At 42.1% G+C, this 23007-nt stretch overlaps 10 protein-coding genes across 13 annotated transcripts; 7 read left to right on the top strand and 3 right to left on the bottom strand.

Moving 5' to 3' along the window:
* The first annotated feature begins 333 nt into the window (after positions 1-333).
* Positions 334-2006, top strand: LOC6729602. The gene is made up of 4 exons (XM_016174722.3): positions 334-551; positions 613-1103; positions 1171-1543; positions 1609-2006. The coding sequence occupies exons 1-4, from the start codon at positions 362-364 to the stop codon at positions 1800-1802; spliced, it is 1248 nt and encodes a 415-aa protein (XP_016036244.1). The 5' UTR covers positions 334-361; the 3' UTR covers positions 1803-2006.
* A 572-nt stretch (positions 2007-2578) lies between these two features.
* Positions 2579-5397, top strand: LOC6729601. Of its 3 annotated transcripts, none has more exons than XM_016174724.3 (6): positions 2579-2694; positions 3761-3972; positions 4048-4538; positions 4598-4780; positions 4852-5035; positions 5096-5397. In XM_016174724.3, exons 2-6 carry the CDS (start codon positions 3768-3770, stop codon positions 5281-5283), a joined length of 1251 nt encoding a protein of 416 aa, XP_016036243.1. In that variant the 5' UTR covers positions 2579-2694; positions 3761-3767; the 3' UTR covers positions 5284-5397. The 3 variants fall into 3 exon arrangements, with proteins under 3 accessions (XP_016036243.1, XP_039151927.1, XP_044779217.1); XM_039295993.1 differs by having other exon boundaries at positions 2624-2664; XM_044923282.1 differs by lacking the exon at positions 2579-2694 and adding an exon at positions 2895-2914.
* A 91-nt stretch (positions 5398-5488) lies between these two features.
* LOC6729600 lies at positions 5489-7000 on the top strand. The gene is made up of 3 exons (XM_016174725.2): positions 5489-6415; positions 6478-6661; positions 6713-7000. Exons 1-3 carry the CDS (start codon positions 5570-5572, stop codon positions 6883-6885), a joined length of 1203 nt encoding a protein of 400 aa, XP_016036241.1. The 5' UTR covers positions 5489-5569; the 3' UTR covers positions 6886-7000.
* A 1061-nt stretch (positions 7001-8061) lies between these two features.
* Positions 8062-10061, top strand: LOC6729599. The gene is made up of 4 exons (XM_016174727.2): positions 8062-8158; positions 8555-8781; positions 8840-9706; positions 9766-10061. The coding sequence occupies exons 2-4, from the start codon at positions 8568-8570 to the stop codon at positions 9960-9962; spliced, it is 1278 nt and encodes a 425-aa protein (XP_016036240.1). The 5' UTR covers positions 8062-8158; positions 8555-8567; the 3' UTR covers positions 9963-10061.
* A 365-nt stretch (positions 10062-10426) lies between these two features.
* Positions 10427-12436, bottom strand: LOC6729598. Its single transcript, XM_002104870.4, has 3 exons — positions 11746-12436; positions 11168-11693; positions 10427-11096 (listed from the first exon to the last, which is right to left on the bottom strand). Exons 1-3 carry the CDS (start codon positions 12298-12300, stop codon positions 10915-10917), a joined length of 1263 nt encoding a protein of 420 aa, XP_002104906.1. The 5' UTR covers positions 12301-12436; the 3' UTR covers positions 10427-10914.
* A 124-nt stretch (positions 12437-12560) lies between these two features.
* Positions 12561-14144, bottom strand: LOC6729597. The gene is made up of 3 exons (XM_016177521.3): positions 13497-14144; positions 12921-13434; positions 12561-12864 (listed from the first exon to the last, which is right to left on the bottom strand). Exons 1-3 carry the CDS (start codon positions 14013-14015, stop codon positions 12707-12709), a joined length of 1191 nt encoding a protein of 396 aa, XP_016036238.1. The 5' UTR covers positions 14016-14144; the 3' UTR covers positions 12561-12706.
* Positions 14145-14221: 77 nt separating this feature from the next.
* On the bottom strand, positions 14222-15862 carry LOC6729596. The gene is made up of 3 exons (XM_002104868.4): positions 15132-15862; positions 14540-15065; positions 14222-14481 (listed from the first exon to the last, which is right to left on the bottom strand). Exons 1-3 carry the CDS (start codon positions 15672-15674, stop codon positions 14297-14299), a joined length of 1254 nt encoding a protein of 417 aa, XP_002104904.1. The 5' UTR covers positions 15675-15862; the 3' UTR covers positions 14222-14296.
* Positions 15863-17068: 1206 nt separating this feature from the next.
* Positions 17069-18669, top strand: LOC6729595. Its single transcript, XM_002104867.4, has 4 exons — positions 17069-17341; positions 17424-17926; positions 17990-18359; positions 18426-18669. The coding sequence occupies exons 1-4, from the start codon at positions 17137-17139 to the stop codon at positions 18632-18634; spliced, it is 1287 nt and encodes a 428-aa protein (XP_002104903.1). The 5' UTR covers positions 17069-17136; the 3' UTR covers positions 18635-18669.
* A 2-nt stretch (positions 18670-18671) lies between these two features.
* LOC6729594 lies at positions 18672-20498 on the top strand. The gene is made up of 3 exons (XM_002104866.4): positions 18672-19385; positions 19440-19809; positions 19874-20498. The coding sequence occupies exons 1-3, from the start codon at positions 18927-18929 to the stop codon at positions 20074-20076; spliced, it is 1032 nt and encodes a 343-aa protein (XP_002104902.3). The 5' UTR covers positions 18672-18926; the 3' UTR covers positions 20077-20498.
* Positions 20499-20803: 305 nt separating this feature from the next.
* On the top strand, positions 20804-22906 carry LOC6729593. Of its 2 annotated transcripts, none has more exons than XM_044923172.1 (4): positions 20804-21305; positions 21548-22047; positions 22112-22190; positions 22250-22420. In XM_044923172.1, the coding sequence occupies exons 1-4, from the start codon at positions 21101-21103 to the stop codon at positions 22285-22287; spliced, it is 822 nt and encodes a 273-aa protein (XP_044779107.1). In that variant the 5' UTR covers positions 20804-21100; the 3' UTR covers positions 22288-22420. The 2 variants fall into 2 exon arrangements, with proteins under 2 accessions (XP_044779107.1, XP_002104901.1); XM_002104865.4 differs by adding an exon at positions 22533-22906 and having other exon boundaries at positions 20807-21305; positions 22112-22475.
* The last annotated feature ends 101 nt before the right edge of the window (positions 22907-23007 follow it).

Here is a 23007-nt window from a genome sequence, read left to right as displayed (position 1 = left end):
AATATAACTTTAACTAAAGTTATGAGCAATTTTTTTTTGTATATGGTCGTACAATTATTTTAATTATCTTTTACACTTTTGTATATGACAGACAAGCCTCTAAATGGGTATAAATATGTTTGTGTATGCGAGGCATACCCCCACGTTTGTTTTGGTCTGTATGTATGTATCACTCGCGAGACTTTGAAAACAAGTTGTTTTGAGAACTCTCCATAACTGGCACTCTCTTTGTTTTCCGACAAGCTTTTAGAGCTTTCGGATTGGCATTTGTTTTGGTAGCAAACAAAGATACAAAGGGAAAAAGTTTTGCTCCCACGTTTGTTCGGCACCAGCCGGCAAATAAACTTTTAGTTTGCCCAGAATGACGGAGGAGACAGGAACAGTGCCTATGCCCACCTGGCTGAAAGCAGATCTATTTGAAGAATTGCTGAGTAAGCGTTACGGCGGCAATTATGCCGGAATCAAGAGCTTCAAGCCGGAAGCCGGTCTCAAGCCGGGCGAAAACTACTCCACAATTATGCTGCGCCTCAAGTTTGAAGTTGAACTGAAGGGTAAGTGTGAGTCACAGATGCGGCGAACAATGGAAAGTCAAGCAGAAATATTCATCCTCAGATCACACCATCGAAAATGTGAGCTATATGTTGAAGACTCCGCATGATTTCGAGATGTACCGCGAGATTCTGAAGAAGAACAATATGTTTGCGGTGGAGAGGGATGTGTTCATTCAGGTGGTTCCCGAGCTGGAACAGATGTACAAGAATGTGGGCTTGGAGGTCAAGTTTGCGGCCAAGGCTTATGAAATCGACGCGCCCGATGATTACGTACTTCTGCAGGATCTGGGTCCTTTGGGTTTCAGGAACGTCGATCGCCTGGAGGGTCTAGACATGGTTCACACCAAGAGTGTTCTGAAGAAGATGGCCCAGTGGCATGCGGTCTCGGCCACCAGGATCCATCTCAAGGGCCCGTACGCCCAGAACTACTTGCAACCCACCTACGCCGATACCATGAAGGAGAACATCGAACAGGTGGCTGAAACCTTGGGCAAGTATTTCCTCAAGTGCCTGCCCCTCTACGAGGGTTACGAGGAGTACAGCGAGGCGGTTGTAAGTTTCTTTAGCTTTATGCACCAATTGTTTGCACGGGTAATCGCAAAATAATCTATCTGTACAGCACAAGATGCAACCCAAAATCGTCGATCTTATGTATGCCATGAACACGCCCGATCCACAGGACTTCAATGCTCTGAATCATGGAGATTGCTGGACCAACAACATCATGTTTAAGTACGAGGACGAGTCCCCCGAACCGATCGAGACCTATTTCGTGGATCTCCAACTGCCCAAGGTCACGAGCGTGGCATATGATCTGATCTATTTCCTCCTGGGCTCGACGAAATTCGAAATCCAATTGAGTCAGTTCGATTACTTTATCAAGTACTACCACGATCAGCTGGTCGAGCACTTGAGATTGCTGAACTACCCCGAAGCGAAGACCCCCACGTTGAGGTTCCTGCACACTCAGCTATTGAAATATGGACGAGTTGGTAGGTGGAAAGCTCGCTCTGCAAAGCTGTAGATAATCAAGTTCTGATTTTTTTTCCAATCGTAGGGTATCACATTGCCTTCATTCTCTGCCCACCAGTGCTGCTCGATCGGACTGAAGACGCAAATCTGACCGACTTCGTTACCGAGACGGATAATGGAGATGGTCTCAAGATGGCAATGTACTCCAATGCCCGATATAAGAAGCACGTTAGCGCCATCCTCAAATGGTTGAACAATCGAGGGGCCTTCCAGTGCTAGTTTACAGCACTTCTTTGATTCAGATTTTTATACATAAATATATAAACTATAATACTTATTGCTAAAGTGATTCGTAATGCTCTCTGGGAAAGAAAATTTGTAACAACATACCATATATAATGTTCTGCTTGTAATAAAATACTAATACATGACTTAAAAATAAAATATTTTTGTAACTGATCAACCATTATTCAGTGAAGTATAGTAGTCGTGTTTCTCATAAGGCAAATGGTATGATGGGTATGTAAAACTATAGTTGACATGGCTTTGGTTTAAGCCAGGGCTAAAAATAAAACAAAACTTAAGTGCCCCATTAAACCACAATTAAAGATAATAAAAAGGCCGTATGGTATATGGGCACCATCATTTTGTTGGATTACTAATATTCTAATAATTGTTTATTGAGTGCGTGGTGCTCGTGCGGAAACCGAAGGTGAACTGTCTATCTACCCATCACATGTCACGCCCGCAAACAGCAATTAATGAGGAATCACGAAATAATTAGAGCGAATGGCGAGCACAAAGAGGAACTCGGGTGCCCGATCCCGATAAGGAAGTCGAATCAGGAGCGGGAACAAGAAACCGTTTTCGTTATCAATCAAACAATTGACGGTGTTTGCGTCTCTATATCATATATCACACACCTCTCGCTCTGGCACGCTATCGCGCACCCACTCTCGCCACCGCCAATTGCCACTCTTTTGCCGGTTTTGGCGAACTGAATTACAAAATAAACTTCAATCGAATGCATGCGATAAGGAATTTCTTGGCCCATACCCAAATCGGGGCAATACCGCTGTTCCCGAGCACAACGACTCGTATTTCCCACTCGACAGTTGGCCGGATTGCAGTCGATCTATCAGTACGCTCCGTTTACCAATTAAGGAAAAAGGTTTGCTACCGCTGTGTGTGTTTTTCCCCGAATCTAGGGATCCAACCCGCCAGTTTTGACCAACCCCCAATAGTGCTATAAAAACATAGTTCAGATGGGGCTAACATCTAGTATTCAGACTTTTCTGGTGTTGGAAAGAGCGACTAAGAGTGAAATTGGCTTATAAGAAAGTGCATTGAAAATTGTTCAAAAATCAATACTAGCATTTTAGTTCGATTAGGTAGGATTCCCCAAATAGTGTTTCGTAATGCACTCTAAACTCATAGCAGGTGTTTCATTCGGTGGCATGTGACCTGATTTACGATTTTTGCTCATTAATTTGCGATAATTCTGATAATTGCCTAATCAATAAAAGCCCCACAAAAGTTCGGTAATTACCCGTATTGGAATGACCACAAATCGCCAAATCACGTTTCTCCAACTACTTCGATAAAGTATTATCTTAAAAATGATGCATTTCCCACGGAATTCTTAGTAATGCAAGTTTTCTAGTCTTGTACACTTAAAAAAATATAAAAATATCAGGTAGTGCAGCAACTCTTCTCAAGTATCGAAGAAAAAACACTTGAGAGTGGCATTAGCAATTTTAAGAATTAGCTTGAGTCATACGCTTACTGACTTTTTTAAGTGTGAAATAAAAGAAGTGCCGCATATTGAGGTAATAATGACTTTTGCAGAGATAACATCATGGAAAAGCATTCAAAAGTTATTGCACTTAACGTTCTTTAATTTTTTTTATTTTACTGTACCAATTAGTGTCCGTTATGATAATTTTCCGCCGACGCATTGGACCTCAATTTCAAGATACTCCATTTGTCGGCCCATTTGATATAATTCTCTAAAAATACACAAATCTTGAGACGTTCTTTATTGAATGGGCTGGGCTAAAAGCAGAACGCATTTTATTATTCAAATATTCCGCGCCTTTGGCAGAAACGGAAGAGTGGCGCCACCTATGCTTGATGTTGTCGAACAATCTGTTAGCCATGCTAACAGTGAAGTTGAAGCATTTCATTCGTTGTTATCAGCACGACACTAATGCTATTTGGAATTCATTTTATGGCAGATTCATCATGTCTGAGGCCACCAATGGACACAGTGAGGTGCCAGCCAATAATCTTCCATCTTGGCTGTCGAAAATCACTCTGGAGAAGGCTGTTCAGGCCCAGATCGGAGACTTTGAGAAGATCATCTCGATAAGCCCACAAAAGGGCAGCAGCGATGGCGATAACTATTCTACACAGTTCCTTCGTTTGCTGGTTGAAGTGGAGCTGATTGGTGAGTGCGGATCTATAAAATAGATAATCCTCTAGATGAATGCAAATAATTATATCGCATAAATATTGTTCGCAGACCACAGCACTAAGGATCTTTCCTTCGTTCTGAAGGCGCAGAACAGCAACGAAATGATGGCCGCCATCCTGGCCAGGTTGAAGCTCTTCCAAAAAGAGGAACAAATGTACCATAGCATTCTGCCCAAATTCGAGAAGCTCTACGCGGATGCCGGCAAGCCCATTCAGTTCGCACCCAAGGCCTTCAAGTTGGATCGTGACCTCGGAGTGGACTACATTCTGCTGGAGGACCTGCATCGCAAGAACTTCAAGAACGCCAATCGCCTGGCCGGTCTGGATCTCGATCACATGCACAAGGTTCTCGAGAAACTGGCTGCCTTCCATGCGGCATCCGCCTGCTACGTGGAGCACCACGGTCTCTTTGGCGAGGAGTTCACCGTGGGCGTTTTCAGCGAGGCCAATCGCCAGCTTCTTCAGGAGTTCAATGCGTCTGGTGCATTTTTGGCTCAGCTCAAGAAGTGGAAGAATGCGCAGAAAATTTATGAGAAGCTGGTGGGTAACTGGTGTACCAATGAGTTGAAAGATGATCCCGCTATAAACGTTTCATTTAGGCTGACAGCGATGACTACTTGGTGGATCGTCTGCTGCAGGATCAGCAATACAATAGCAGAGAATTCAACGTGCTCAACCACGGAGACTGCTGGGCCAATAATGTGATGTACCAACATGATGCATTTGGAACTATTAAGGAGACCCTTTTCGTTGACTTTCAAGTGGGAAAATACGGAAGTCCGGTAGGTTCTTTAGATATAGTTTAAGTCCCAATATTCCATTTTAATAGATACTCTAAACTTCTTATCTGTAGGCCAATGACCTGTACTACTTGATATTGTCATCGGCTGCTCCAGAGCTGAAGACTGCCAAGTTTGACTACTTGGTGCGCTATTATTTTGATAATCTTATTGAGAATCTGAAGCTTCTGCAATACCACCGACCGTTGCCCAAGTTGAAGAACCTGCATGCTTCCCTTTTCCGCAACGGTTTGGCTGGTGAGTAATCCAGTCCAGTATCGACATTACGATATCACATTTATAATGCTTTATCGACAGCTTATATGGTGGTCTCCAAGGTGTTGCCCGTCGTCATGCTGGACAAGACAGTCGATGCTAATCTGGAAAGTTATATAAGTGACGAGTCCAAAATGAAGAACGCCATGTTCACCAACCCGAAGTACGTCCAGGTGATGACGGAGGTGCTGCCATGGTTGGACAACCGCGGCCTGCTCGACTGGAAGTGATTATCGTCCCCAAGTTGTGGAGTAATGATGGATTCGTACTTTAATAATGACTTTTTAATTGTGTCATCTACAAATTGCGTTTAAAGTCAAATAAAAAGATAATTATATTCTAAAGACCCATTGACTGACATTTAAAAATAGAATTGATACATCTGCTAGTTTAAAAACTTGAATTTTAAACTTGGTTAATATTGCAATAATGATTTAATCTTTTAGGCTCTTTGCATAGAAATTTCAATCAATAGTTACACTTCCAAACAAAATTGTATTGTATATTAAAATAGCAATGAAAGTACCGAAAATTCCCGATTGGGTTTCCTCTCTGTCCTTGAACCAGGCCGTCCAATCCGTCCTGGAAGATGGGGTGCAGATTACGTCCGTCATGCCAAGCGTTCATCTTATCCAGTTTCGCAACTGCACTGTGCTCCTGCCAATCCAGGTGAAAGTCCAACTACAGGACTACACGATGAAGAAATTGTTCTTTCTACTGAAGGCACAACATGGCAGCGACATTCAAGCCATGGTGATGAACCAGTTGAAGATGTTCCAACGGGAACATCAGGTTTACCACAGTGTCCTGCCCAAGCTCGAGGAACTCTACAGAGAGGTGGGCAAAAAGGTGACCTTTGGTCCAAGGGCCTTTAGGCTGGACTACAGCATCGGTGTTCAGTACGTCCTTCTGGAGGATCTCAAGTCCAAGGCCTACAAAAACGTTGAACGGCAGGCTGGCTTCAACAAATTGTGCCTGAAGCAGGTGCTCAAGAAACTGGCCCAGTTCCATGCCGCCTCCGCCGTGTGTGTGGAAAAGCATGGCGCGTTTAGCAATCTTTTGGTCAACGGAGTCTACACAAAGGCCAACGAATCTGTGCTCCAGGAGCTAAACGATCCGGAGATCTTCCTTTCTCAGCTGCGTCGCTGGCGTTTGGGCGATCATTTCCACAAACGGTTCGTGGAAAAGGAGAAGGACCTCGTCGATGGGCTGTTAAAGCTCCATTCACCCGACTCCAATGAATTTAATGTTCTGAATCATAGCGACTGCTGGGTGAACAACGTTATGTTCAAGTTCGATGACTCCGGCCATGTGGAGGACACCGCCCTGCTTGATTACCAGTTGGTCAAATATGGATCTCCTGTAGGTTTTCTGGTTTCTAAGCCTCCGCGTAAAAGCCATCTTTAATCGTTTACTTTTTCCAGGTCATTGATTTGTACTACACCATCTTGTCGTCCGCTGAAAAGGACATAAAACTAGCCCAGTTTGACAATATGGTTCAGTACTACTTCTACCATTTGCTGGACAACCTCAAAGCTCTTAATTTCCGAGGCAGTCTACCGCAGTTGCAGCATATTCGAGATGCCCTAAACAAGAACGGACTGGCTGGTGGGTATTAGATATTAACTAAATTAAATCTAATCGGTGAATGGATTTCAGCCTATGTGGTGGTCACTCGAGCCCTGCCCATAACCATGATGAATCAGTTCGAGGACGAGGTAAACGAACGATATGCCTCCAAAATGAAGTGCGCCATGTTCACCAGCCGGAAGTACATCCAGGCGATGAAGGATATCCTGCCCTGGATGGAGGAGCGCTCCCTGCTAAATTAGGCATCAATTAATGTTTCGCATGATGAAATCTCGAGCATTTAATGAATGAAAGAGTTATTCATAGACTGCCAATTGATTCAGGTACAATGCTCAATAAACTTGATTAGGCGCCTTATCAATTTTGTTTGGGTTGATTTCAGCTTTAAATGCCAGTCATGTTGGTACGCCTTTTTAACACATTATTTCGTGTGTTTCGCATGGGCTTACGCCTGCTATTAATAAAGGCGTAATCGCAAACTAACTTTAATTGAGCTTCAATCTAAATTGATAATATTCGCTATCAGGCCACCACGAGCGCGAGCCAATGACACACATCCCGAAATCGGACAATCCTCAATTATTCCGATTCGGGATGACGAAGCTGGTTCAATTAACGAATTTCAGCTGGCCAATAGACCACAATGCATTTGTATAAGTATGGAAACACGAGTAGTGACAATAAAGTGAACTATTTGTGTGGAATTTAAATGAATTTGTTGGAGAACAATTAAGTATCTAGTACATTACTTCTACAGATATAACGAGAGATGTATCTACAAAATTTCAACAACGCGTTGTTTCATCAATTGCAGTATTCAAACTTATCGATTGCTAGGATCAGCCATTGAGTTTGGTTAATTGTTTTTTCCAATATAGCTTTCTGTAATTGCTAGCCCATCAATTTATGAAAGACAGTGTGGTCACAATTTATTCAAAACTCAGTAAGGAATAATTCCGCTGCATTCTGGGAAAAACGTAATCTTCATATGCCAAAAATTAGGACTTTGGTTGGATATGTATGATAATATGTGACAAACAAACTTCAAAGAACATAGTTCTTATGGATTATTTTGTGATTACCGATAATTTACATACGTAGTGATAAGATATCTCAGAAATTTAGACGCTAGAATTCCTCAAACAATTTCGAACCTTACCAATACGATTCAAAATAGATTTTTGCAGGTCAATGATGATTTCTTTCAGTACTTCGGTTATCCAAAAATATGGGAACCCATTACTTGGCTTTATTGTAACCTTTGTTCTGCATCATATCTAGTATATCGGCGCTATGGGTACGCCTAAACAAAAACCCGTTTACGCTATCAGTTCGGCCCAAACACAGATACGTATGCACACACACTAGTGCACTTGACATGGGCGACTATTAGTATAAAAGTATGCGAACCGGACGGAGAATTCAGTATTTGCTTGTCGTTAGAAATCGTCGGACACAAAAGCAGCGTTTTCTCCGAGCGGGAATTTAAATTGGAATTAGAAATCCGCAAAGTCGGTCAGTAATAAATAACAATTGTATCAAATGTGATGGGCAGTTCGCAGACATTCATATGAGGCGGAAACAATCTTTGCCTTGCTACATTACTAGTACTAAAATTATATAAATAATAAATTCAAATACATTCCCGTATTTGATAAGTGCATTTTTGAAAAAAAAATAGCAAACTGAAATACTAAATGCTTAGCCATAAAATTACTATGAAAATGTAAACTGTGCAAACCAGAAATGCAAAAGTTTTGGACTTTGAACACACTTACATCTGATGCTTTCGCTTTCGTTAACTGTTATTAAACTGAATGGGAATTACAATGTAACTTTTCTAATTGCTTTGATCTTGAACCGCTGTTCGTTTCCGCCGCGAAAGTCAATTAATTGATCTACCGTTTTCAGTATCAGCATCACAATGTCGCCAAACAACAGCGCGGAAAAGCCCGTTAATCCCAACGAGCACCTGCACATACCGAAGTGGGTAAACGAGGACTACTTCCAGCCGATCATCGAGAAGGATGTGGAAAACTTTGACAAAATCATTAACCTTGTGCCCATTGCGGCCACTGCGCCTGGCGAGAACTACACATCCATTATGATCCGCGTCATTGTGGACATACTGCTGAAGGGTCAGTAGCCTAACAAGGATGATTTTCCAGACTTATTCAAGCTTACTCCATTCTTCAGATGGCAGCGAGCAGAAGGTGTCGTACATTTTGAAGACAATGCTGGAGGCGGACAGTGGAGCGGATGTGGTCAATGGCATGGGACTGTTCCCCAAGGAGCGAAAAATGTACGAGGTGCACATCCCGCAGTTCGTAAAGCTTTACAAGGAGGCTGGCGTGGATATCGAGTTGGCGCCCAAGTGCCTCCATGTCGAGGCCACCGCCGAATTGATTACCATGGTTTTCGAGGACCTGAGCCGGCAGAATTTTAAGAACTTCGATCGACTAAAAGGATTCGATCTGCCGCACATGCGCCAAGTGCTCCGGAAACTGGCCGAACTGCACGCTGCATCCGTGGTGGCCAGAGAAATAAATGGTCCCTACGATACCATGTACCTGATGTCCATGTACAATGAGCAGAGTCGGGACCTCTTTGAGTCTCTGGGCAAGCTGCGACAGGAGCAGTTCCTCAAGGCCATGCGCAACTGGGACCTCGAGAATGCCGAAAGCTACATCGCCCGGATGTGGGACCCCTTGGAGGTGTTCGAGGAAGCACTGCAAATCAACCAGGTGGACGAGAATGAGTTCAATGTGCTGAACCACGGCGACTGTTGGTCCAACAACATCATGTTCAACTACAAGGATAACGGCGAGATCGATAGAACTATATTTGTGGACCTGCAGATTGGCAAGTGGGGCACCCCGGCCCAAGACCTTTGGTACCTGATCACAACATCGGCATCGCTAGATATCAAAGTCGAGGAATTCGATCACTTTATTCAGATCTATCACCAGCGTCTGGCGGAGTGCCTTAAGCTACTGAACTACTCGAAACCCATTCCCACACTCAGGGATATGCACATCATGATGCTGAAGTACGGATTCTGGGGTTAGTATAATTTAGGATTTATATTTTTAATAAGCTGAAATTAATATTTCAATTGGTAGGACCTCTCACCTCGATGGGCGTGATGGTGGCCACACTTATGCCCACGGACAAGGATGCCAATATGAAAATGATGCTGGCCCCAGGACCCGAGGCCGATGCCCTACGATACAGGACCTTCATCAATCCCTACTATGCCAAAGCTATGAAGGTGCTTCTACCGTTCTTCGATAACAAGGGACTTTTGAAGTCGAATTAGCTTTAATCCCGGATTCCGATTGTGGTGTAGCCAATTTGCTGTGATATCATATATCATAGGCGCAAGCAATAAATAAGAATTTGATTTAATTTACACATACTTCGTTTGGTTTCACTATTAAATCGCTTCGCCTAGACTTAGCCCAGTAACAAAACCCCAAACAAAACGTTGAAAACAATCATCATGACTGGCTAAAATGGTTACGCGTGCGATGAGCTTGAAATGGGCCCAAATGACGTCGTCTTCAAACTTTGGCTTGGTATAAAAAATCTTAAAGTCTTTTTGCAAGCTTGTGAGCTTCAGATTTATAAACTAGTGACGTATGTGCCAACAGCAAAATAAACAGGTGTTCATTCGCTTCTGCACTTCAATGATTATCAATCAATTAACAAAAATAGGCACTGGCGATAACTAATTATTTCTTGATAATAAGTTAGCTAAATTATTTGAATCGACCTTAGATCGTAATCGTGTTTTTAATCTATTGGCTCCTTCCAACCAAAAACCGCACTTATCTGCCACACTCCATAAAATCGTAATTCTATTTAATCAGCCGGAAACATTCTATAAAATAATTGCACACCCAGCCGTTGGCATTGATGGCAAAAACTGCGTCACAATGGGGTTTTGATTGACCGAGGCATTCTATATATGTAATTAGGAACACGCAAATAGTTCCCATTCATTGGGCCTCCAGATGAGCAGTCATAGGGAGATGCAAATTAGCGATTCAAATGAGGCAAACATTTAAATTGTTTGTTTTTCTAATTTTAGCTTGGGTTGACATGTGTTGTTGCAAAAACGTGCTTAGCATAGTGAAGAAAATGATTGATAGAATTGATTATGAATCTGTTGAGTAGGAAAGTTGGAAGATGGTGAAAGTGCTGGGCTTAACTTAGGATTGATTTATTAAACCTTACTGTAAATTATAGCTAATATTTCTCGAAATCTTTTATTCTTGGAGTAAGCCCAGCTGATCCAATCGAGCCAGCAATATTGTAACTTCTTTAATGTAACCTTCAGAAAAAGAGCATTTCCTTCGATTTTCCTCATTTTGAAGCAGATCGCCAAAGTCAACGGACTTATCCCTCAATGCCCACATCAGCGGTAGGAAGGTGCTAATGAGGAAGAACTCTGTTGGGAAAATATTTAAATTAGATTAGATATTCAAATTAAATTACACTTAGATAAAACTACTAACTCACCGTAGTACTTGTGCTGATGCAGGCGCTGCCAAAGACCGGATTGAGTTGGCATTACCCCTTTATAGTCGATCTTCTTAAGAACATCCTGCAGAACGGAGAAGTAATAGTTGATGAGTTCATCCCAGTTCTTCCATCGGTGCTCCGGCTCCAAAAGCATGTAAATCGAATAGAGCAGATCGAAAGTCAAGGGAAAGAGATTGCTGATTTGAAAGTCCAGCAGCATGCAGTCCTCGAAGGATCCAGTGTCCTTATACTTGAACATAATGTTTCGAAGGTGTAGGTCTCCGTGGCAAAGTACCCAGTACTCGTCTTTTTTCTGGCTCCTTCGAATGTCCTTCCACTCTTCAACAAGCCGCTCTAGGAAGTCGCCCTTGATGCCTTCGAAGTACGGCTTGTACTTATTCAGCTCCGGCTCCTTAGCCAAAAGGTCAACGAAGAATTCCATTCCAGTTCTCATAAAGGGATCATTCAGGACATGTGGCATCTCAAACAGTCCGTGGGTGTACGGCTCTAGGAACTCCGGTTGCTAATAAAAATTTATATTAGAAGAAGATTAACAATTACCTATGACAACTTACCTCATTCTGCACTTTCAAGCTGGCTGCATGCCACTTGGCCAGTTTAAAGTAGACGCTGCGTATCTCATCTAAGGTGGCGTCCCGATCCCGTAGCACAATGTAACCCATCTCGACCAGATCCTCAAAGATCAGTACCTGATGCGGCTCCAGACTGTGGTATATGCAATTTACATATAGCTTGGTGTCATCGCCGACCTCTCGAAGGATCCTCTCGAACTCGGGCAACACCTTTGTGTACAATCCCATCTCTGTTTCGAATATTGGCGATCCTCCGAGCATATCCTTCTTGTGTCCCTCTGCCTCTGGCATTGTCTTGATGATCAGCGACTTCTGGAACTCCCCCTTCCGGTTGGTGTACTTCACCCTTGCCCGGAACATGATGCTGGCATAGTGATCTCCCTTCGCACTTGCCGGGGAGAAGGTCAAATCAAGAACCTTGACCATGGGCTCCAGCTCATGGCCTTCCAAAACGCGAGCTAAGAACTCGGAGTTGAGCCACTCAGGTGGCACCAATTCGTCATCGTTAAACTGGTTGTTTTCGGGGTTCCCGGACATATTGTTTACTAACTTCTATTGCGATGAGCAAAGAAGAGCGAACTGAACAAAGCTCCATTTCACTGGCACCTAAATTAAATTTCAGAGAGAATTTCGTTTTCGAATGGAATTGTAGTTGTGTGGGATTTATAAAGCTTTTACGCAGAGATAATGAAGAGCTTTTCGGTTTGTTTTGAAATTCGTATACAAAACATATACTCTCATTTCGAGTAAATCAAGAGAAGAGAAATACGTGATTTTTCGAACGATATCAAAACACTAGCCTTATAAACTTTATTAACTATACATAATGGAACGTTCCTTTGAGCAGAGTATCATCATTAGTTTTTGTTTTATATTTAAAAACTATATTGCTGGTTCTTTGATTAATACTGTTTCTATAAAACCTCTTTTTCCAATTTTTGTTTTATAAGTTCTCAAAATATCCAGATCTTTCAAATCGGGCCAGTATTGATTTACACTCTTCAATAAAATCCTGTAATTTATCATCAGTTTCTTCATTAGCCGCGCTTGTAAGGCTAAGACCTACCGACATGGGCAAGTAGGTGCTGAGAAATAGGAACTCTGCAATAAAAATGTATATTATTAAAATTCCGATTAAGAAACAAATATAAACATACCATAATCTTTAAGGCGATTCATTTCCTTCCAGAACGCAAGAGGATCGGGCAGTTCGCCCTGGTAGCCAATCCTTCTGAGGGTTTCCCGCAGAACTGAGAAGTAGTAGTTCAGTAAGATCTCGAGTTCGCCAATCCGTTGTTCGCGGCTCATTAGCATATAAATGGAATACATGAGATCCACGGCAAGAGGAGCAACATAGCAGCCTTGGTAGTCAAGCAGCATGCAATCCTCGAAGCCTCCTGATTCCTTATTATGTTTAACCATTATGTTCCGAGTGTGGTAGTCACCATGGCAGAGAACGTAATATCCAGGCTGAGGATTGGTTTGGTACTCCTTCATGATATCACGCAGTCGGTCTATAAAATGGACTTCTATCTTTTTAAAGTGCGGCTTGTATCTTTCCAACCCAGGAATGCGGCCCAAAAAATCCTTAAACGGACCCATGCCTGAGCTCATATAGGGAATATCAACTAGACATATGCCATCTTTGAATTCCTTAACGAATTCTGGTCGCTAATTAAGAAATAATTTGTTTTACAGTTCTAATATATGATATTTCTCCGATTTTGGCTTACCTCGTTAATAATCTTCATGCTAAGTGCGTGAAATTTGGCCAACTTTGAGTAGGCACCACAGATCTCCTCATGCGTGAGCATTCGATTTCGCACCATAGCATAATCCAGCTCGCCAAGATCCTCAAAGATCATAACTTGATGCGGTTCCAGACTATAATATATACATTCTGCGTAAAGCCTGGATGTATCATTGTTTTCTCGCAGTATTCTCGAAAACTTTGGCAGGACCTTACTATACATGCCTATTTCAGTTTTAAAGAGAGCTGAACCGGCAAACATTTCCAGAACCGTCTTAATAATGAGAGACTTGGAGAAGGAACCCTTATGGGTTGTATATTCTACCCGAGCACGAATTATATCACTGGCATAGTTATCACCTTTGGCACTTCCTGGAGTGTAATCCAATTTGGTAACCTTGAGGTCCGGTTCTTTTTCGTGTGATTTCAGAACATCTGTAACAAACTGCTCATTTAACCATTCTGGGACACTCAGCTGATCAGCTGAGCTATCTTCAGCCATTTTCTAGTCTGTAAGGGACAGTTAATAATACTTATATTAACCGGTTCAGGTAATTTCGTATAAATTTTATATAAAAATGCGTATGGCTACTGAGAAGCGTGATGACTAAACGCCCGATGGAAACTGAAAACATTCACGCTCACTTGGCTCTTCTGTTTTGTTTTTTTCATTGAGCTTTTAAGCTCTTTGAAACTTACTGAAATTCACAGATGGCCTTGTTGACTATTGTTTTAACGATGAAAAGCTTGCAAATTATTTATATATTTAAATGGGAAATTTTATTACAAGTCGTCAAAATATCCCGATTTCTGGAATCTGGCCAATATTGTTTTGGTTTCTTCTATAAAATCTTCCAGCTGATACAGTGTTTTCCGGGTTTCTTCCTTGTGCATCATATCACCTAAATCCAACTTATGGGTTCGCAACCCAATCGACAATGGCAAGAATGTGCTCAGCAGTAGAAACTCTGGAATTAATAGAATATTATTAATAAGTGCTTTAGGCCGAGGACGATTTCGAATTACCGTAATATCTATGGCGTTTCATTTCCGCCCAAAATCCTTGTGGCGTCGGCATTGATCCTTGGTAGCCAATCTTCTTGAGAGTCTCTAGCAGGATGGATAGATAGTAGTTCAGCAATGTCTCCAGCTCCTCTCTTCGCTGTTCCGGCCCCATCAACATGTAAATGGAGTACATAAGATCAACGGCCATTGGAGCCACATTACAGCCCTGATAATCCAGCAGCATGCAGTCCTCGAAGCATCCTGTTTCCTTATTGTGCTTAAACATCATGTTGCGGGAATGGAAGTCTGCGTGGCAGAGAACGTTGTATCCTGGCTGGGGATTGTTTCGATACTCCTGCATAGTCTCCCGCAATCGGTCCTTAAAGTGCAGACTTATCTTCTTAAAATACGGCTGGTATTTACTGAGTTCAGGAAAGCGTCCTAACATTTCCATAAAGGGATCCATGCCTCCGGTTATAATGGAACTGTCCATCAGCCCGGGCATTTCACACAGTCCGTTTTTAAACTCCTTCAAATACTCAGGTTGCTGAAAATAGACAGTGTAATACATTAAATTTGAAATGTGCATAATTATAGTTCGATTGCTGCTTACCTGGTGAATAAACTTCATACTGATTGCATGGATCTTGGCCAACTTGGAGTAGGCACTGCAGATTTCTTCCCGTGTGAGGAAACGATCACGCACAACTGCATATCCCATCTCGACGAGATCGTCGAAGATGATAATCTGATGTGGCTGTAGACTGTGGTAGATGCATTCCACATACAGCTTGGCTGGATCATTTGCTCTTCGGAGAATCCTCTCCCACTCGGGCAGGACCTTAGTGTACATTCCGATCTCAGTGGTGAATAGTGGGGAATCTTTAAACATATCCTTTTTGACACCCTCCTCCACGATCATCGTTTTTATGATAAGCGACTTGGCGAAGTTACCCTTCTGGGCCGTATATTCCACCTTAGCGCGAAACATAATGCTGGCATAGTGATCGCCCTTGGCACTGGCCGGAGTGAAACTCAAGTTGGTGACCTTCAGATTCGAATCCTTTTCGTAACCACTCAACACCTGAGTCATGAACTGAACGTTCAGCCACTCCGGAGGAGTTAACTCGTCGTCATTGAAACTTTCCTCAGTCATATTGACGCACCTTTGGGTATATTTCTAGTACTGTTTTCAAACTGTTAGTGAGAGAGCCCTATATACGTGTGTATCCGATTTGTTAGAGCTTTTTGTGTTAATGTAATGAACGATTCCCTGGCGAAATTGTTATCAGTTTGAATTCGGCTCTCAAGTTACCTGAGCACCAAATGCCCCCCGGTAACCAAATTCATAAGTTTGCTCTGTTTTCAGTTTGTTTGGAGCTTTGAAGCTTTTGAAGATAACCATAAACAAGAAACAAGTTTAGAATACTCTTATAATAAGCTTCACAAACCATTTCAAAATGTCTTTAAATACTTTAGCAATGTTTGAGACCAAGTCAAGACTGCATAAGGATCAGTGGGAGGTCACTTTTAGTTTATGTTCAATGATTACATTTTTAAACATAAATGAAAGATTCATAAAGAATACTTTTTAGTGAGGATAGAATTATATCACAAGGCCATGGACCTTTCGAGCTGAGAAGATCCTGTATGAGCATATTTTTTTCCAAAAACCAAGATGAGGCAGTTCTCAAAAAACAATTACTGATACGTATCTTCACACATCCGAGTTTCAGCCGTCTTATAGGGGAGCCCGTTCTTCAACAACCGTGGAGTCCCTAATTTTACGGACTACGAGTGGAAAAACGTCTGAATTGGTGTGGTAGTTAATTTTGAGTGATCATATGCCAAAATATCGGATAACAACTTGAGTACTACTTAAATAGACTCTGAAGTTATGGCCTGTCTACTACCAGTTTACAGTAACCATCAAATTTAATCTCGCAACTCACAAGTGACGTCTTAAACAATATAAAACTTCACGATGACTAGCTGGTATACGAAAAAAAAAGCAACAAAATAATTACTTTCGCAAACTATTTTTGTATGCCTATAATAATGAGTTTGCAAAAAAGATGGATGAGTATTAATTATACAAGCACGCGTGTTACAAATTATTTTACTACAATCGGTGCCGCAAAAACAAACAAACTATCTATATTTATACGGTTGTTATGTTGTTAAATAATTAGAGCAACAAATACTTTTTTGTGTCGGAAAACTCATTAATCGGCTGGCTATCAACAAACCATGTGTCAATTGATTGTCAAGGCCTGATAAATTTTGTTAACGGTGCCAATTTTTAAAATATATGAAAGAAAGAAAACAAATAAAAAAATTATAAAATAAAAATAAAATTTTAATATGTAAAAAAATTTATAAGATGTATCAATCCACAATTGATACGAGTGTGTCTATTGAAGTGGCTATGACAATCAATAGGATTCACATAGGTAATACCAATTTCGTATTGCCCCACAACACGAAATGGGCTTAATGATAAGGGAATGTTAGAGAGACCCGATTTAAAGCTCTACTGGAAGAGTCTACAGTTTCAGTTCCCAACTAGCAGTTGGCGGAAGAGGTTGTGCTGGCCAAATACTAAAGATAGTATCATTATGTCCGACAACGATGATATCGTAAACCCCAATGAACACCTGATCATTCCCGATTGGATCAATGAAAAGTATTTCGAGAGTGTACTGGCCACGGACGAACCCGATCATGTCAAGGTCTTGAAGTTCACGGTAGTGGCAGCGATTCCGCCTGGCGAGAATTTTACTTCGACCATGCTAAGGGTTTATATCAAACTGGAAATGAAAGGTGAGTTGGCGAAAAGCGTTCGCCAATTAGCATGTTAACTGGCGTAAGAAACTGGAAACATAATTTGACCCATACTTTGCAGATGGTAGCGTCAAGACCAAAACGTATATCTTCAAGACGATGCTGCCCGAGGAGCGAGGAGGCAGCGATATCAACGAGTTTGGCCTCTTTCCCAAGGAGGCCATGATGTACAAGACGTACCTTCCTGCATTCGAGGCCCTCTACAAGAATGTCGGTTGGGACATTCAATTGGCGCCCAAGTGCCTGCACACCGAGGAGCGTGAGGGTGACATCCATTTCATCTTCGAGGACCTGTGCGTTAAGAGGTATACGAACATGGATCGCACGAAAGGCCTGGACATGGAGCACATGACCAAGTGCCTGCAAAAGCTGGCCGAGTATCATGCGGCCAGTGCGGTTTACGAGGAGCTGCATGGTCCCTATCCCAGCGAGTTCAGTGAGGGATTCGTTAAGAGGGATGTAAAAAAATTCCACGTCGAAGGGTTCCAGCTGAAGGAGAAGGCCTACAAGAAGGCAATGCTCTCGTGGGGTTTGAAGGACGCCGATAAATATATAAAGGCATTTGTAGGTTGAAAATAATCAAAATTCCAAGTTCTGCTGCAACTAACAACTATATATTTCTTTTAGCCCACTGTTGAGCAATATTGGGCACAATGCCTGAGTACTTTGGAATTGAATCCCGATGAATTCCATGTACTAAATCACGGCGACTTTTGGTCAAGCAATCTGATGAGCAGCTATCTGCCGGACGGAACTCTCGAGAAGCTGATACTAATCGACTTCCAGATTGTCATGTGGGGCAGTCCGGCCATGGACCTGCTTTTCTTTCTCACCCTCTCGCCCACCAACGATTTGCGCATCAAGGAGTTCGAGCATTTTGTAAGGATATACTGGGAACGTCTGGTCGAGTGCTTGAAGGTCCTGAAGCTGAAAAAGCCGCTGCCAAAACTTCGTGATCTGCAAAACTCCATGAACAACAAGAACCACTCATTTTACGGTACGTTTCTAATGCAATCATTTTCGCTATAAATTCCTATAACATGTAATTGCAATTCTTCTGCAGCTTTCTTCAGCATCTTGAACCACCTGCCCATTATTCTCTTCCCCACCGACAAGGACAGCAACATACACAACATGTCCGCTCAAACGGAGGAAGGAGAAAAGTATAGATTACGTTTGCTCTCAAATCCCGCCTTTGGAAACGTTATGAAGGATCTGTACCCCTACTTGTATAACCGCGGGATTCTAAACTTTGAGGACTACGATGTGTGATTTATTGCCCGGCAATAAAATAATAGGAAGTATAACGAAATCTCGTTTATCTGGGGGTATCGCATAAGTGTGCAGCTTATCAGTATAAATTGACGGTCATCGAGGTAATCGTTGGTTACCTCTGATAAAAAATTATCTCCGGAGACGATAACATTTTGTGATAAGTTCAACATAATGCCGTTACGAATTTGAATCAGTTGTAATCATGTCGCGTTCCATGAAGATCACCATATGGTAAATCCAACTTCGCTCAGATGGAACTCAGAAAAGAAAGTCGTATGTGGTCAAGACTATGCTGGACTGGGATAAAGGTGGCAAGGCAGTGAATGAAATGAGGTACTTTCACAAGGAGCAGCAGATGTACTCCACCTATTTGCCGCAGTTTGAGAAAATCTATCGTGAGGCAGGACATCCCGTGCAGCTGATGCCGAAATGCCTGGAAGTCGGAGAGATAGATGGAAATATATATTTTATTTTTGAAGATCTTTCGACTCGAAATTTCGTGGCTGCAGATCAAATGAAAGGAGTGAATGTGGAGCACATGCGACTCTCACTTCGAAAATTGGCCGAGCTGCATGCCGCCAGTGTGATATACAAGGAGAGGTATGGACCATATCATACTGACTTTGATAATGGATTTGCCAGAAAGGACAAAATCGAGCATAGTATAAAAAGATTCGAAGTAAAAGCTCCAGAATACAAGGCAGCCATGAAAACGTGGGGAATAGATGAGTGCTACCTTAAGAATTTCGTAAGTCTCCTAGTGAAATCATGAATAGCACATTATTAATAACTTTAATTACAGCCCACTGCTGAGCAGTACGGCAAGCTCTGTTTGGAGTCCCTCAATGTAGATCCCCAGGACTTTAATGTCCTCACACATGGGGACTTTTCTCCATCCAACATTCTCTTCAAGTACGATAAAAATGGAGCACCAAGTGAGGCACTTATACTGGACTTTCAAATTTGCAAATGGGCCAGTCCGACACAGGATCTGCTTATGCTGATAATCCTTTCGGCGGAAAAGGATTGGGGCTATAGCAAATTCGATAATTTTGTGAGAATCTACTGGGAATACCTCACCGACTGCTTGAGAGTCTTGATGTACGAGAAGCCGCTTCCGCAACTGAGGGAACTGCAATCTGCTATCTACAAGAAAAACAACACTTTCTCTGGTAACGAACGATTGTACATATTTTATTTTCGTATCTTATACTGAAATTCTTCTCTTCTTCCCAGCATTCTTTGCCGTGATGAATCATTTGCCGGGGTTTTTGCTGCCAGTTTGCAAGGAAAATAACCTGCATACGTTTAATTTAGAGGACGAGGTGGGCAGGAGTTTCCGTACCAAGGTGTACACCAATCCCATCTTTGTGGAAGTCGTCAAGGAGCTGTATCCCATTTGCTGCAACCGCGGACTCTTCAACTTCGAAGACTTCTAGTGATCGCCAGTTTATGCATCCGCCAGTGAAGCTTTCATTCGAACCTATTAAGCAAATTGTGTGCGAATATTGATTCTGGATTTATCAAGTTTTCCACGGCGAATGTCGGGGCCGCAACGCAATTGAAGGTCGGGGACCATGAAATAGTTTTCCAACTAGTACGCCTGTAAATAGAAATATGATTCCAAAAAATGTTATCTTTCAACAATTAACGCATTGCATTACTTGTTTTAGTATATTCATATGTACATATGTGCATATTTTACTCTTGAGATAACAAAAATGTTTGTCTACTTATCACGTACTCACCGTATCTACATCAAAATGCTGATAAAAGCTATTAAGCGATAGACTAGTAAAATAATCTAGTCTTGAAGAGATAATAATTAATTTCTCAAGGTAACATCACAAATAATTATTAATAATATTAACCGCTTACAAACCAATATCAAACATTTTTTCAAAATATAATTTTGGCGGTTTTACCGCTCTGTGAATTTTCAAATTGTTTGAGTTCACATTTACATAAATACGTACTCATGAGTGCACCTAAATATGTACGTATGTTAGGTTATCAGGTATTCCCATCACCACACTTCAACCGCTACCGTTGATAAGCCCGGCGCCCAGTGCACCCAGTGCCTGGCTACTGGGAGAATGGGAAAGCTCTGGCAATTATCACCCACTGCCTCCACGGGAGAGTCTTTGGGCCAACGTGCACGGCGGACGATGCTCAGTGTCCGTACTGTTGACGAACCAGTTAGACGGGCAGTTGGCATTGCTTTTGGGGCGTTGATAAGTGCGCACCTCAAGTCACCCACCTCGACGTATGGTTGTTGTTGCTGTGCGTGCAGTGAAATAAAAATAACATCGCGGGTCTGAAATAAGAAAAACACTCTCGATAAGGCAAGGCAACGCAAAACAGTTGCGCCGCACACTTCGGACCGGGCACAACGCCAATTCACAGCCAATCCGATTCGAGCCAATCGCCGCAGTGAGCTCACTCCGGCGGAATCCCATCGCCATGCCCGATAACAGCAATAAATTTAGCGCCTCCAGCGATGTCCGCATTCCGGCCTGGATCAATGAGGCCTACTTCAAGCGACTGCTCAAGCGGGAGTTTCGGGAGTTCCGGCGCATCCTCAACCTCTCGATCATCCCAGCCACGCCGCCCGGAGAAACCTACACATCGCTGCTGATGCGCATCGTCATCGACATCGAGTTGAAAGGTGAGAAGAAAAGGGCGCAGTTCGGTCCACAATCGTTAAGATCCATTACGCATACGCACTGTTGCCGGCTTACAAAAGTAATAAACAAACGCTGTCACCTCATATTTTTTTAAATCAGAAAAACCATAGACAAATTAAAAAAAGTAATTCCTATTTAGTAATTAAACCAAATTTTATTCAAATCAACTTGAATGCATTCTATATATATAAAGCAATATAAAAACTATTCGATCACTCTACAGATGGATTCTCACAGCAAAAGTCGTACATAGTAAAGACCATGCTGGACGACGCCCAGGGAAATGGTGGATTCGTGAACACACTCAACATCTTTCCAAAGGAGAAGATGATGTACGAAACGATTATACCTAATTTGGAACAGCTCTACGAGGAAGCTGGACTGAATGTAAAGTTTGCACCAAAGTGCCACCATGCGGAGGATGTCAAAGGAAGGATCTGCCTGGTTCAGGAGGATTTGCAAACGAAAAAGTACCGAAATATAAATCGCCTCAAGGGCTTCGACATGGCCCACATGCATCGAGTGCTGGAAAAGCTGGCGGAATTCCATGCAGCAAGTGCCGTTTGGCGTCAGCGAAGAGGACCGTTTCCCGATGATTTTCAGAGGATTTACCTACCCGCCAACTACCAGAAATCGAAATCGTATCAGGCGAGGCTCCAGAGCTATAAAACTGCAATAGCCAGTTGGGGTCTGGCCGATCACGAACAGTATGTGAGTCGCATTGTAAGTTAAACAATCTAATAAATATCTTGACATTCAATAACATCGATTTGATAATATATTTAAGCCCACGGCCGATCAATTTGTGCAATCCTACGCCCGCTGCTTTAACAACAATCCGCAGGAATTTAAAGTTCTAAATCACGGTGATTTTTGGTCCAGCAACATAATGCTAAGCTATACTCAAACTGGTGATATCAACCAGGTGCGTTTCGTGGACTTTCAACTATGCAAGTGGGGTAGTCCGGCCCAGGATCTTTGGGAACTCATCATATGCTCGGCACGGCATAGTATACGAATACAATACTTTGACTACTTCATCAGGATATACCACACACACCTAGTGCGCTGTCTAAAGATCCTGAAATACGGCGGACGAATGCCAATGCTAAGGGAGCTGCATATAAGCATGATCAAGTATGGATTTTGGGGTAAGAATTAAAAAACTGGATGATCACTACTTATATAATAAAAAACTCTTTATTCAGGTTACTTTACCACCTTCACGCACCTTGTGTTCATTCTGCTGCCACCGGATACGGAAGCTAGCTTGGTGAAGCTTACGCAGCCGGGAGAGGAAGGAGATCGCTTCCGGTCCAAGGTGTACACAAATCCACTCTACGTCCGCTCTGCGCTCAGCATATTCCCCTTTCTAATTAGGCGTGGTATTCTAGACTTTTGAAGCTGTTCAAGTCATTAACTATTAAAACCGAAAATAAGTATATGAACTTTTATTAAAGACTAAAAATGTAATTATACGTGTAGATTTATATACATATATATTTTTTACATACTTAATCTCGTTTGGACTGTAACTTCTTTTACAACATAAATAAAGATGTTTTTAACTATTAAAAAAATTTATGAATAAAGCATATTACGAAACAATTTTTTTATACAAAATTATCTGAATTTGAAGTTAAGGAAATCCTCTAAATGGCATAGAATATGTGTATATCTTCT

The sequence above is a fragment of the Drosophila simulans genome, chromosome 3R, assembly GCF_016746395.2.
Source record: "Drosophila simulans strain w501 chromosome 3R, Prin_Dsim_3.1, whole genome shotgun sequence".
NCBI lineage: Eukaryota > Metazoa > Arthropoda > Insecta > Diptera > Drosophilidae > Drosophila > Drosophila simulans.
Note: the sequence above shows the minus strand (reverse complement) of the source record. Positions and strands in the feature narration are given on the sequence as shown.